General features: G+C 43.7%; 1 protein-coding gene across 1 annotated transcript; it reads right to left on the bottom strand.

The window, feature by feature from the left end:
* Positions 1-6,710: 6,710 nt before the first annotated feature.
* Positions 6,711-8,228, bottom strand: LOC124697296 (7-methyl-GTP pyrophosphatase-like). The gene is made up of 9 exons (XM_047229908.1): positions 8,193-8,228; positions 8,009-8,080; positions 7,844-7,918; positions 7,661-7,750; positions 7,468-7,537; positions 7,273-7,364; positions 7,136-7,177; positions 6,901-6,981; positions 6,711-6,794 (listed from the first exon to the last, which is right to left on the bottom strand). Exons 1-9 carry the CDS (start codon positions 8,226-8,228, stop codon positions 6,711-6,713), a joined length of 642 nt encoding a protein of 213 aa, XP_047085864.1.
* Positions 8,229-13,400: the final 5,172 nt, after the last annotated feature.

The raw sequence follows: 13,400 nt of genomic DNA on the forward strand, positions 1-13,400 counted from the left end.
GGACTACGATGTGCCTAGTGGTGTGGTAGCAGAGCGGGGTCGGGGATGCGGTGTGGTCGGAGATGCTACTGAGTCGGCCGGTGGGTGGCGGCCGATGAGTGGGGAACTGGGGAAGGAAGAAAGTGCCAGTGAGAAGAGGGCCTCTACTCGTCAATGTCTTGATGGGCTAGCGCACTACTAGTACTCGATTACGGGATGGGTTGGTTGCATGGTTCGGCTAGAAATTGTCGGCTGGTTCGGCCGCTTTAGTCCATTGCCAGGGACAACCGAACAGTTCGACAATATTTTAGTCATCTCATTGTCAAGACCGATGGGATAATCCAAGTCCAGATTTTTGTGTTTTTCGGTTCGGTCTTGATTATTTCGGGCGGTTTTTGGTTTTGGTTTTTTATGCCCGGGGTGACTTATGATGGTGAACTTGCCGCCACACCGCCTAATGTGCTAGTCGTGCCGGATTTCATTTTGCTCATAGATATAATTTCATTTTACATTACACTTTTATACTTCAAATTTATTTGTAGCATGTTATGTTCATAGCGAATATTATAATTTAATATTACTTATTTTACATAGTTAAACATATAATAAAGATAGTAAATAGTATGTAAGGCGTTGTTTGTTATACATTTTTTATGTATATATGGATTAAATGTAGTGCAAATCTTTTTTCAAAACTAAAACGATGTGAAGTTTGGCAAGTATGTAGAAAAATATTGACATTTAGAATACCAATTCAATACAGTTAGATTTATCATGATGTATGATCTTTATGGCATACATTTGACATTGTAGATACAAATAAAATTTATGGCAGAGATATCTAAATTTAAATTGTCTAAAAATCTATCTTGATATTTTAGTATACGAGTAGGTAAGCACACTTATAGAAACTTTTAGAGCATAAATTTAATTTTTTTTCTAGAAATTAGAGCAAAAGAGTCTCCTACTGGTTTTAAATTAAAGGAAAAGTACAATAAGTTTACAAATATCAAAACTAAATTGTTGGCAAGATTTTTTCTTGGTTTTTTCATTGTCAAACATTCCTTGCGATTTACTGTATAATTATTAAGGACGTGTCTAGGTGGCAGTAGATGGCCCGTTAGTCCAATTGAGCGCTCAAATGCAAAAGGAAAAACCCCAACACCATGTGATCATTTGCATTATTTCATTATAAAAAACTCATAACTCTTGAACCGCCAGCCAAAATGATGATCCCTGAGGATCAAAGGAATACTTTATCTCAAGTCTTTGGCTGTAAAGTGAGTGCTTTTCCAATTAAGTACTTGGGAGTACCTCTGCACTATGGAAAGTTAAGAAAATAAGATTTGCAACCGTTAATCGATAAAATTATCAAAAGGATAGGAGGTTGGCGAGGTAGACTGTTGTCCTATGCAGCTAGGATTGTTTTGATTAGATCTTGCTTAGCAAGTATTCCCACTTACTTGTTGTCTGATGTTATGTTTCCTAAGTGGGCCATTAGGGCTATTAACTCCCAGATGGCTCACTGTCTGTGGGATAATTACGAGGGGCATAATAAGTACCATTTAGCTAACTGGGATTTGGTAACCATGAAAAAAGAGTATGGTGGCTTGGGAATTCTGAACATCAGAGAGATGAACCTTTGCTTACTTGATTCTTGGATTAGGAGATATAGTTTGGATGAGAACAAGTTATGGAAACAGATTGTGGATTTTAAGTACGACACTCAAAACCCGAACATTTTCAGTTGCCATGGAAATAATTTGTCTCCTTTTTGGAAAGGGGTCATGTGGGCGGCAAAATGCTGCAAAAATAGGGTACAAGTGGGTTGTTGATTCTAGAACAAAAGTTAGATTTTGGGAAGACCAATGGTTTGGAGGCACTAGCCTTGCCATCCTTTTCTGGTATATTTATTTTATTTGTAATCAGCAGGGAGTGACGGTTAGAGATGCTTGGGATGGAGTAGACATCAAACTCACCATTAGGAGGGTTTTTGATGATAGGATGATGGAACAATGGGTCCAAATTGAGCAGATCATTAGATCGATTCGGTTCTCCGAAGTGGAAGATGCATTAGTGTGGGAATTACATAGCTCTGGATTGTATACTTCGCAATCTCTATATGCAATGATGAACTTAATTTAGAGGAATTACGCCGGTCTTTATTCCGGCTGTGTGGAACCTTAATGTTCCCCTAGGGTACATGTCTTTTTATGGTTGCTATCCCACAACAAGTTGCTTACTAGAGATAACCTGAGTAAGCGTCAGGAAGTTTCAGACAAAACTTGCTTGTCATGCTCTGAAAAAGAAATTATTCAACACTTGTTCTTCTACTGTGACATTGTGAGGTTATTGTGGCAGGATATAGCTAGCACTTTGGACAGTGTTATGGTAGTGGACTTTGAGAGTCTGGCTAGACTGTGGATTAGTAACAAAAGAAATGCTATGATTAATTTGGTTAATGCTGCTTTACTTTGGACAATGTGGAAGTTTAGAAATGACATTCATTTTGGTCGATGCACTTGGTCTGGTTTGCAGGTACCGTGGATTCGGTTGGTGAAAATGCTGAAAAGATGGATGCCTCTAGCTATGTCCAGCAAGGCATGCGGAGAAGCTGACACTGTGCATTTGGAGGTTGGAACAGAGGGCAATGGCAGCCCCGGCGCTGCAAAACTGAAGAAGCGGAGGGTGGTTCCAGGGCCACGGACTCCGGAAGTACAATGTCGTCTGGTGGTGAGCTGATAAAAGGGCAGAAAGAAGAAACAGGAAGTGAAACCTGTAGGAAATGTAGTGCAATGTCTGTTACTGTCGAAAACTGTAGTTGGTCTCCTATTTTGCATTCTCGTTTGGTGCTGTTTGTGGTGTGTTAGTGGTTGATGGTTCTAGCCAGTGAGGTGTTAGTTGAGATGGAGTGTCTGTTTGTTCTGAATCTGATACATTTCGTTTTTCACCTGAGAAATGGAATGGGGCGGAGAGCCTATGTTTCCAAAAAAAAATGCTGATCCCTTTTAACCATTTAGTTTCACGCAACAATCTCTTCAAAATAAGATCCCGTTGGTGTATGCTTTGATTTTTTTTTACCGGGGCCAGCAAATACAGTAGTGTGAGCAACAACATTATGTTGGGAATGTGCCCTAGAGGCAATGTATTCATAGATATATTAAGTCGTCCATTTATGAATATTTTATATGTTCCATCGAATTTGCGATTCGGTTGTGAAACTATGTATTAATGTTGTTCACACTAAATCATTCTTAGTCGTCGAGGTTGTATTGGACACACGACTTAGACTAATGTGAAAGTCGACTGATGAGTCAGTTTCACTTGTCATGGGCATAGTGATGCTAATCCGACTTACATGAACTCAGGTAAATTGTTTATCGAGTCGGACTGGTCCATACTGATATATAATGAGCAAGTCTTCATTTGTATGTCTCACTCAATAGAATTCATAGACTTGAGGTGATCGCATGATCCGAGTTGTGGATCAAAATTTAAGTTTTGTCAAACGTTATTCTCCAACAAGGCAATTATAAAGGCAAAGTTTGGGTCTATTGAGAATAAAGTTGCGTGATGTGAATAACTAAGATGTGATTTTTCCCCACCAATTGGAGAGATATTCTCTGGGCCCTCATGGATGACATGATTTGGATAGCATGGCGATGTGTGACTAGGTTAAGTGTGGACCAAGGTGGCCGGCTAACAGTTAGTGGGATAAACAATATATCATGAACCGAGAAGAGAGTTGAGACATTAAATGGATGTGAGTCGCCTATAACTCTAAAAGGTACATCGTGAGAAAAAATGGACTTAGAGGTAAGTCAAAATGAAAGGTTAGTCTTCATGACTCTATTGTTCTTGTGAGTCGGTATGTTCTTCTAGGAACCATTGTCAACTTATCAGTTGTGAATCTATCCGTGTTCGCGTTATTCTGAGCCAACATGGTCAGACACATAAGGAGTAAGGAGCAAGTCGGATGTTATCCGGCAGAAAAGTAAGTCAGCTAGGTTGGAACTAAGCCTCACCATGATTGGGTCAGTTGGTTAGACCCATGATGACTAGATTAGGATTTTAGTAAGTGAGTTGCAAGTGTTGTGAGGTCCACACTTACTCCCCTATATATGTGGAGACGGTAGCATCCAGGTGCATGGTTAGGGGCTTAGGGCATTCCATGTGTTGGAAACTCTAGCCCAACTCTAGTCCTCACCGCCGTTACAGATCCAGCAATCTACTGCCGTGCTCCTCCTTGTACGTGTGGATACTGGAAGAGGCGTTGTATGTTCACCACTTCGACAACGTGTTCACGGGATCGAACGATGATGATCTTCACTGCCCCAACGTGCTTCATTAAGTTTTCCCACCTCCAGGGTCTAGCGGTAATCTTTGTGGCCTTCCACCTCACATGGATCTTGGGTTTACCACGTAGGGATTTTTTTGTATAATTATCTATATGTGGCACAACAAGGGCATCAGAGTTTTATCTTATGGTTTTAAGCCCGCGATCATGCATATGTGGTATGCATTGGTAGTACAATGGATTTAGGTACCGATTTTTGGTTGTCGATTTATTTGATAAATCGATTTTGGTGTTTTGATTGGATCAGATAGCTTGGATTTTGCAATAAATGGTGATATGTAGATTGGATCAGATTGCTTGGGTTTTGCACTAAGAGTTGATCAGGTCAAAATTTTCGTTCTGTAATTGGTGATATGTAGATTGGATCTGCATCCGAAAATTTAGGAAACCGCGGATCGGTTCGTAGATTAGATCTATGTGGCCAACATATTTCCCGCCCGTTGTTGGCTAAATGGGACCACCAGTATACCAAGACATGATACATGTCTTATGAGCCGGGAGACGTCTAACCTATTTTGCAGGGTTCATGTGAATGATATGTCTTATACGCATGTGATGTATGTAACCTATACGTGATCTGTGTATCACGATGAGTCGCGGATGGAGCCAAAGAGCTATCATTTTGTTGTATGACTCCTTGTAATTTTTTATTACTAGCTATTGTAACTACTAGAGGTTTTGAGCAACTTGCGTGCTTCAAGACGACGGGAGTCAACGACTTGGAGTTGGACAACGCATGACAAGAGTTGGACGCGAGCCGACTTACAACTTCGTGGAGATGGAGATCCTCGTGAAGAGAGCCATACCATTTGATTATCGGTGTTATTTTTATGTCTCTGCACCATCCTAAGTCGAACATTCTTGATAGTAGGTTCATAAAATTGGGGCGCTCTAGTTCTTTCCGACTAGGTTGGTTCGAGTCGGAATCTTACAACAGAAACACTCGGTAAGCTAGAAGGGTCTATCACAACGGTTACATGAGTCGCATGAGATATGATTGATAAGGAGTTGTCTACCTAGATCACTTGGTGGCTAGCGGTGATGGTAAAACTCATTCGTCGACTTGTTTATTTAGAATTATGAATCACTTAGTTACCATTGAGGAGTGTTCATTCTAGTGGAAGCATGCATATTAAAATTGTTAATCTGCTTGCTCTTTCATGAATGCATGCGGTAAGTATTTTGCCTATTTTATGTTCTAGATCAATGGCACCAAATAACTCTACTCCTCAACTTTCCAGTTTTGCGTTGAGATCAATCTTAGAGAAGAATAACTTTTTTTTGGGGAAAAGGAGAGCCGATCTATTAATAATCATCAACAAAAGTAATACAAATTATAAATAGGTCTTTGGACCACCTAGCACGACTACAAGCACTGGAGCGAGACGAAGGAGCGCCACCGTCATTGCCCCTTCATCACCGGAACCGGGTAAAGCATGTCAAAGTAGAGTTTGTTGTAGTAGATAAACGTGAAGTCATCGTGATAAGGCCCCAAATGACCAGCGCAACAGAGCAACAACTGTCGCTAATGATAAAAACCTTAGATCGGAAGATCTAAACATGTAACCACACCAATGAACACAGAAAGACGGACTAGATCTAAGGAGATTCATCGGATACACAACTCCACGCGCCCCCAGCGGTGCTAGGCGCATGAGAGGAGCGCCTTATTCTGCTTTTAGGATGCAGCCGCCGCGTCACCATCTCGAAAAAGACACTGAAAAAACCTAAACAAGAACGGGAACCCAAGACCACTGAAGGCGGGGCTAACCGACATCGTTGCCGACGAGGGGACGGAACCCTAGATGGCCTTTACTCAGTCGCCTCTATCTATCTATCTCTCCTGGAACCGTGGAGCCGTACATGCCGGTTTGGTAATGGTTTTCTAGCCAGAGAAGGATACACTTAATGTAACTAATTTTACCAACTGGTATCAAAACTCTAGAAGCCTAGCCATAGTGCTAGTATTATAAGGAGTATCATGCATGCCACCTTGGTAAAATTCTGATGTGGCACTATAATTAATGAAGAGAGATATGCTAGTGGTATCATAATATGATACTGTATCGTAGCACGTGAAACTAGATAATTTAATGTCAAATACATCCTATACATACAATTGCATTGAGATTCTACAAATAATTAAATATCATGAGACTATGATACTACTAGGTAATACTAACCACTATAGAGGTAGTATCATACACTAGTATCATATGGATGATACCACTCTATGATACTTTGCACTCTGACCAGCCGAATTGTTTTCAAACATGGCGAGAAGAAGGAGGACGCAACTAGTATCGAAACTTGGAGAATTGTTCTTACAACAAACTTAAAAGTCAGTCTCGATTTTGACTTCAGCTTAACCGAACTAGGACATTGCTTCGATCGATTCTCGAATAAGCTTCTCCGTGAGCTCCCTCGGAAGGCCTCGGACGCTATCTGCGGTACCGACCTGCACGAAACCAAAATAGCAACGCAATCAGAACGGTGACAAAGTGAACTTGCAGCTTTCGTCTCCACGTTCTCGAAGCAGGGGCTATCTGAAAGTATTCGCTCACGAGTTGCTTGATGAATGGAAGCACCGATGGATGCGTCAGCCTGAGGCCACCAGCCACGCAAGTCATGCCTCCTTCCTTCACCTGCAACGAACATGTGCCAGATTGCAAAACTCAGTTACCTCGTAGCTGCCGTTTTCCTACTTCTTTTTGCCATATAAAGTAGTAGCACATGATATTTCGATACAGGGATACAGAAATACAGGCAGCGGTCTACTTATGCCGTAAGGTCACTTACGACTTCTTCGATGAACCAGTCTGGTATGTGGTGAAAATCGATCTGCAGATGGAAATGCATGATGAACTCGTTTCAGTATGTTCTTCTAGGCAGGGGAATCGAGTTTATCAGCGAATTCAGATGGATCTGCAGCCTACCTCAGCTTTGTCCCAGCCCCCTTTTCTAACCCCGGTGCTCAGGTTGGTCACTAGAACGTAGTTCACTGCAAACGCTCGATCACCCGAGTATGCTGTTAGGACACCAAGCACAAAAACATTTCGTTAGCCATATGCATAGCATATACTACCGTATCTTGTGCACATCAACACAAGATGAAAAGGCTCGATCGTTACCCTTGATGAATTCTCTGGCTTCATCCGCGCTTCTCGGCCTCTCCCTTATCATCCCTTTGCTCACCTTAACCTTCACCGACCAAAAACGGATCAAGCAGTCGCGGTGTTAAGTGAGACTCCATCACTCCAAACGCTCTAGCAGCTACGGTTTAAGCCTGAATTAATCAAACTGAATGTGTCATGATGTGCATACCTGGTCAGAAGTGATCAGAAAGGTTGGCCGATCACTGCTGCTGTCCCGGTCAGCGCAGCCATCACGGAGGTTCAGTTTAATGGCATCAGCCTACAAATAGACCGATCAAAAAAGCCCCAGGACCATATCACGAAGTTCATCGCAAACTAGCTGCTGGTTGGGACTTGGGAGAATGGGAGGTACCTTTGCTTCGGCCAAGGCCTGGACCAGCTCCTCCGGCTTCTCCCTCCTAATGGCCTCCTCGTCAATGTCAGCACACTGGCAGCACAGAAACCGAAAAGGCACTTCATCAGCAAGTACGCAAGACGGATCATGAAACTTAATAAGCTGACGGCAGTGGCACTCAACCATGACGGTGAACTCGTATCCCATATCCGACAGGATTTGGCGGCGCGCCAGCGACGACGACCCAAGTATGAGCTTCATCAAGGAGTGGCAAGAAGGAATATGCTTAATTAGAGGACATCAACTCGGCAATAACTGACGAATACTCGTCGCAGATGGTGACCGAGATCATAAGAGATATGTGTACCTTGAATGTCGAGGAGTAGTTGCACATGGAAGCCATGTCTAACTCTTCTCCTGCAAAGCTCGATCAGCAGAGGATTTCTAGGACAGTATAGAGGCTGTCAGGCTGAGTGGCTCACACGGTCTGCTAAATAGCTCTCCTGCTTCCTTGGATTCCAAGGATCCCAAGGTCTCGACTTTGTTAGAGTCGGGGTTTGGTAATACACAGATGGGATTAAAAATTGACCATCGCTAATGCTAGTTCGTCAATTCTTTTGACGGTTGACTGTTGATTCGTTTCCAGCAATGTGCAGTCGAGTGCAACTCTTGGGGCTCTTCCTGGAACTTTCTCTAATATAGTAATTAAAGTTATCTATTCGATTTAAAAAATAGTGCGCTTAAATTACTGAATTGAGTTGCCTGTCAAACGATCAGCACGACGACCGACGTAGTCAGAGTATTTCATTGACAGTTTTCCTTCCAAGGAAACGAGGCAGATGATTGTCTTCTTCCAACTAAAAAAAACCATATACCATCATAATTAAAAGCAAGTTATCAACCGGGCGGCAGTTTGTACCTAAGAGCATCATATGCGTCCGTGAAAAATAAATAGAACGTTCATGATTATATCCCGCAAGGGTTTAAAATAAAAAAAAATAGAAATTTGGATTGCATGTTTTGAAGAAATGTTAATGTATGTCAGAAAATGTTCATGTATTTCACAATAAATACAAAGAGAAAATAAAAAAATTACAAAATGAAAACAAACTAAAAAAAATATAGGGACTATAAATAAGAAAATTAAATGTAACAAACTATATTAAATAAATATAATTAAATACTAAAGTATAAGAATGAAATAAACAGCCTGAGCTGGAAAGTAAATAAAGAAGCATAAAAGGAAATAAAATCTATGATCAGAGCCTCTTATTCTGGCAAATAAGCGAGGACTAGAAAAAAATGTTGCATTAGATTCCCCCAAAAAGTTTGCAATGCATTCCATTATATTTGAAGAAACCATGAAGCCATCACTAAAATACAAATAAAATACAATAACATAACACGCAAAATTCCTAGCTAGATGGCAAAGCATACATGCTTTGAAAAACGCAAAATTCCTAGCTAGATGGCCCCATCTTCCTCCCCATTCCGTGAGAATACCTCCTCCAGGGTATTGTCAAGTAGGCAACGACATGCATTGTCTAGGAAACATCCTCGTGCTGACCTAGATCTGGATCCACCGCTTTTGGGCTTGGGAAGAAGGCTAGATCCATCACCAACGAGCCACCAACCCTGCTCTAGCACCTTATCTCCACCGTGGCGCTACCAACACTGTCTCGAGAGACGAAAACTGCTAGCTACAAAGGACATAATAAACCTTGCTGCCCTAAGAGCATGACAAGCAAATAGACAATTGACTCTTTTTCATGGACGTGGCGAGAATGATAAGGGGGCCAGTTTAATCGATGCGCTGAAGCCCTCCCATACCTAGTGCCACCACATGAAAACCAAGCCATGCCTCCGTCTGTCGACTGTGAGAAAAATGGGAGGGAACATATCATGTGCATCGAAGTTGGTGCACACAATGCACTCAGATAAGTAGATAACATTAGAAGATTTCAGCAAATTGGGAATATAGTTTGGGCATTGACACAACATAAATACTTGTCATGAAAGTTCAAGTCTAAATTTGAGTCACAACTTCAAAAGAGAAAATGATAAATTTATTGTCTATATTGATAATGGGCCAAGTTCAAAGCCCAACATGCATTTCACACTATTCATTGTCATATTGTATATTTTCAATCTCTGTTCTTAATTTCAAAAATGTGACATGTTGGATATGAGTATTATCTATGCCCAAGCATTTTCTTTGGATCTTTTGATTGCGTTTTTAGGGTGTTAACCAAAGCTGGATGCACCAATTGCCAACCCCTTCCTCTTGCCACCAAGTAGTGGACAGAGGAGGGTGGGAACCATTGGTCCGCTGATATTCACTACAATGGAAGGGGAAGAGAACGGTAGGATTTGATTTCAGCCGATTCTTTCTAAATGGAAATTTATCAATCCACTGACCAGTTTCGTGAGCGGAAGGACATATGATAAGGAAATACGACTTCTCAAACTTTCATTCGAGTCGAGTCTTCCTAAAATGAAATATATTGGTCAACCGACCAGTTTCCTTCAAACTAACAGGGGACCACATGCCTATACCCCAACAATATCACTAACATCTACCAATATAAATCTAAAAACACATTTATGCACGTGGATCAAGAGTGAGATTTACTGATGGGTACGTACCATGATGGTGAGCGGGGAAGCGTACATTGTCGAGCCGAATACCCCTCATCAGAATCAAACCCTAATCACCATCGACCTTCCATAGAGAGTAGACTAGACAAGCAGCCGAGGGGAATGGCGGCGGTGGCTTACACAGGGGAGAGGAAGAGGCCGAAAAGACCATCGAAAACAATTGTGTATGTGCATGGTCCTGCCGTATGTTTTTTCCGATAAAGGGAATATATTAATATCAAAAGATACCAATTACACCCAGCATCTGCAACAACGCACCACCCTAATGGCACTACGGATGCACACAGCCAAAAAACGAAAAGAAAACTAAGAAATAAAAGTCTCGCTACAACATCTCGCGCCTAACAACAGCAATACATCCACCGCCAAGACAACACCTGAAAAACAGACTCTCCAAAAACGACGCCTCCAAGAAGGGAACAGTGCTCTAACACCGTCGTCGCCCGATCAAAGATCTTAGGTTTTCACCCTGAAGATAGTCCCCGCTCTCAAAACAATGCCTCCAACAAGGTCATTGCCAGGCACAACCAGTTAAGGCCAGACCTTGGGTTTTCACCCTGAAAGGTAGGACTCTGAATTTCACCTATGTTGTCGCCCTGTTGCCTGCCAAAACCCACCGGCGAGCAGCGACGAGCAACACGAAGAGCCGGGAGGCTCCCAGAACTGCTGGTGGGCCCTGGTCCCTCGGGCGACGGCCCGCAAAATCCGGCACACGTCCTGGCTATTGCGAGGGCGTGCCACCTGACCTATACCTGGTCAGGAAGGTGATGGATTGCTTCAATTAGTTTCCTGCATGGCAGACACGTAAACATTAAATCCGAGCCTCGATCGGCTCTCAGGTTACCCTGTGAATCGGCTCAAAGAGCCGATTGATCCATGGTTCGTATTGGATCTACGATAACATGGGGATCCTGCTTTATCAATACCAAGTTAAATCGATCTACGACAGTCTAGGGCTTTCACCGCATAATTGGAACGTCCTACGCGTAGTTGAACCTGGCAGATACGAAAGATAACAGAAAACTAGTCCTAGAAGAGGCCTAAAAACCAACACAGAGTCGATTCCCGGAACAACCCCTCTTGGATCGGCAAACCATATCTTACGCACTACTGGATCGTTCAACCCGGTTGCAAGGCCTAACCATGCGGATATCAAACTAATCCTTGGAAAACAAGGAACAACCATAACAGATCAAATCTACTAAATAAAGACCAAGCAAGATGCTGCCCTTACACCTAAGATAGGTGCAAAGGCAGCTAGATATTTAGGGGCAGCATAACTAAGCAAACATATCGAGAAAAGTACCAATGTTAGCCCCAAAACATCTATGATAACGGTATTACTCGCCATCAACAAGGCTTCGATACGAGCAACACCAAACAACGAATAAGTCGATACGCCCGGATCGCAAGATGCGATCTGGGCAGCATGACGCTTACCCGGAAGAAACCCTCGAAACAAGGGGTGGCGATGCGCCTAGATTGTGTTTGTTGTGAACGTGATCGTCCTCCTTTCTCAATAACCCTAGGTACATATTTATAGTCCGTAGACTTTCTATCTTTGGAATAAACCTAACCGTGTACGAACCAAACTCTATCTCTTAATTCTAAACCGAAACGTGATCTACCATAATGTACAGATATACGGGCAATCTAGCCCAAACTCTCGCACGAGGCCGATTCAGAAACACTTTATGTGCATATCCTCCAAGCCCATCTCAATCACGGCCCATCTCCTAATTTGGCTAAAATCCGATGATAACACGCCCCCACTTTCATACCGCTGCTGTGAAGCCCGGAACACCAAGCAAGTCCCTCAACAGCGCGGAGACTTGAACCTCCCGTAGCTAGTCCTCCCCTCCGACCTTCATGAAATTCTCTTCTTCCGACTTTCATCATGGATCCATAGTCACTTGATGTCAACACAGAAAAAGAGCTTCGCGCCGCTCCCTCCATAACCAAACGGTCGGAATAAACGCATGGGTGCGCACGACCGGATACCACCGATCCAGCAAACTCCAGGCAAAAGCACTGTTACATTCGCCGGCGGAGCCTTCCGGAACTCAACACTCCGGCCAGATCACGAGTCCGGAGCCTCCGGTAGGTCCTCCTCTTCACGCAAGAGAGGCCCTAGGACCGCCGCCTTTATTCAGGTCGGACCCCCACGTCAGCGACCACCCTGGGCTGGCCACTCCAACCCTCCACCAGCAACACCATCGCCGGCTTCCAAGCCCCTCCTTCTTGCCGTCGGAACGCGGTGATAGATCAATAGGTCCACCACCACCAACCGCAGGCCGATCCTCTCCGGCGAAGAAGAGGGTCACCTCCACCGTCGAACCCGAGGCTGCTGCCCCGGGCGTCCTCGTACCGCGGGAGAAGCCCAAGATCATCACCCCACACCGGCGAGAGGCGGAGGGAAAGGCGCCCGCCTCCACCAGCCACCACCGCCGGCATGCCGCCGATGGGAGGCGGGGAGGCCGCAGCCCGCAGCTGGATCGTCCCCGGGAGGGCCGCCGCCCCGGGAGGCGGAAGGGCCGCCGCCGTTCCCGACGCGCCACGAGGGGAGGCCCCCGCCGCCGCCACGCCCCGAGATCTTTGCCCCGGCGGCGGCGGCGGGAGGGTTGGGAAGAGGGGTGCGGTAGGCTAGGGTTGGGAGCATCCTGCCGTATGTGTGCATATAATTTTGACCTAATGCGGACAGAGGACTAGCATGTGTGAAGACGAATTTGGTGTCTCCATATTTGCTTTTCATTGCTCGAGTTTTCATTTTTTATTTCCTTATTTTACCGTATTTTCCCTTATTAAAACTCCACACGCACGTAAAAGACATGAACATGTTTATTGTCAATCAGAATGCTTAAAACCAAACCACCGCAGCCACTTACATGTTACAACTCTTGTTAACAGCCAAATCGAA

The sequence above is a fragment of the Lolium rigidum genome, chromosome 3 (genome assembly GCF_022539505.1).
Source record: "Lolium rigidum isolate FL_2022 chromosome 3, APGP_CSIRO_Lrig_0.1, whole genome shotgun sequence".
Lineage (NCBI taxonomy): Eukaryota > Viridiplantae > Streptophyta > Magnoliopsida > Poales > Poaceae > Lolium > Lolium rigidum.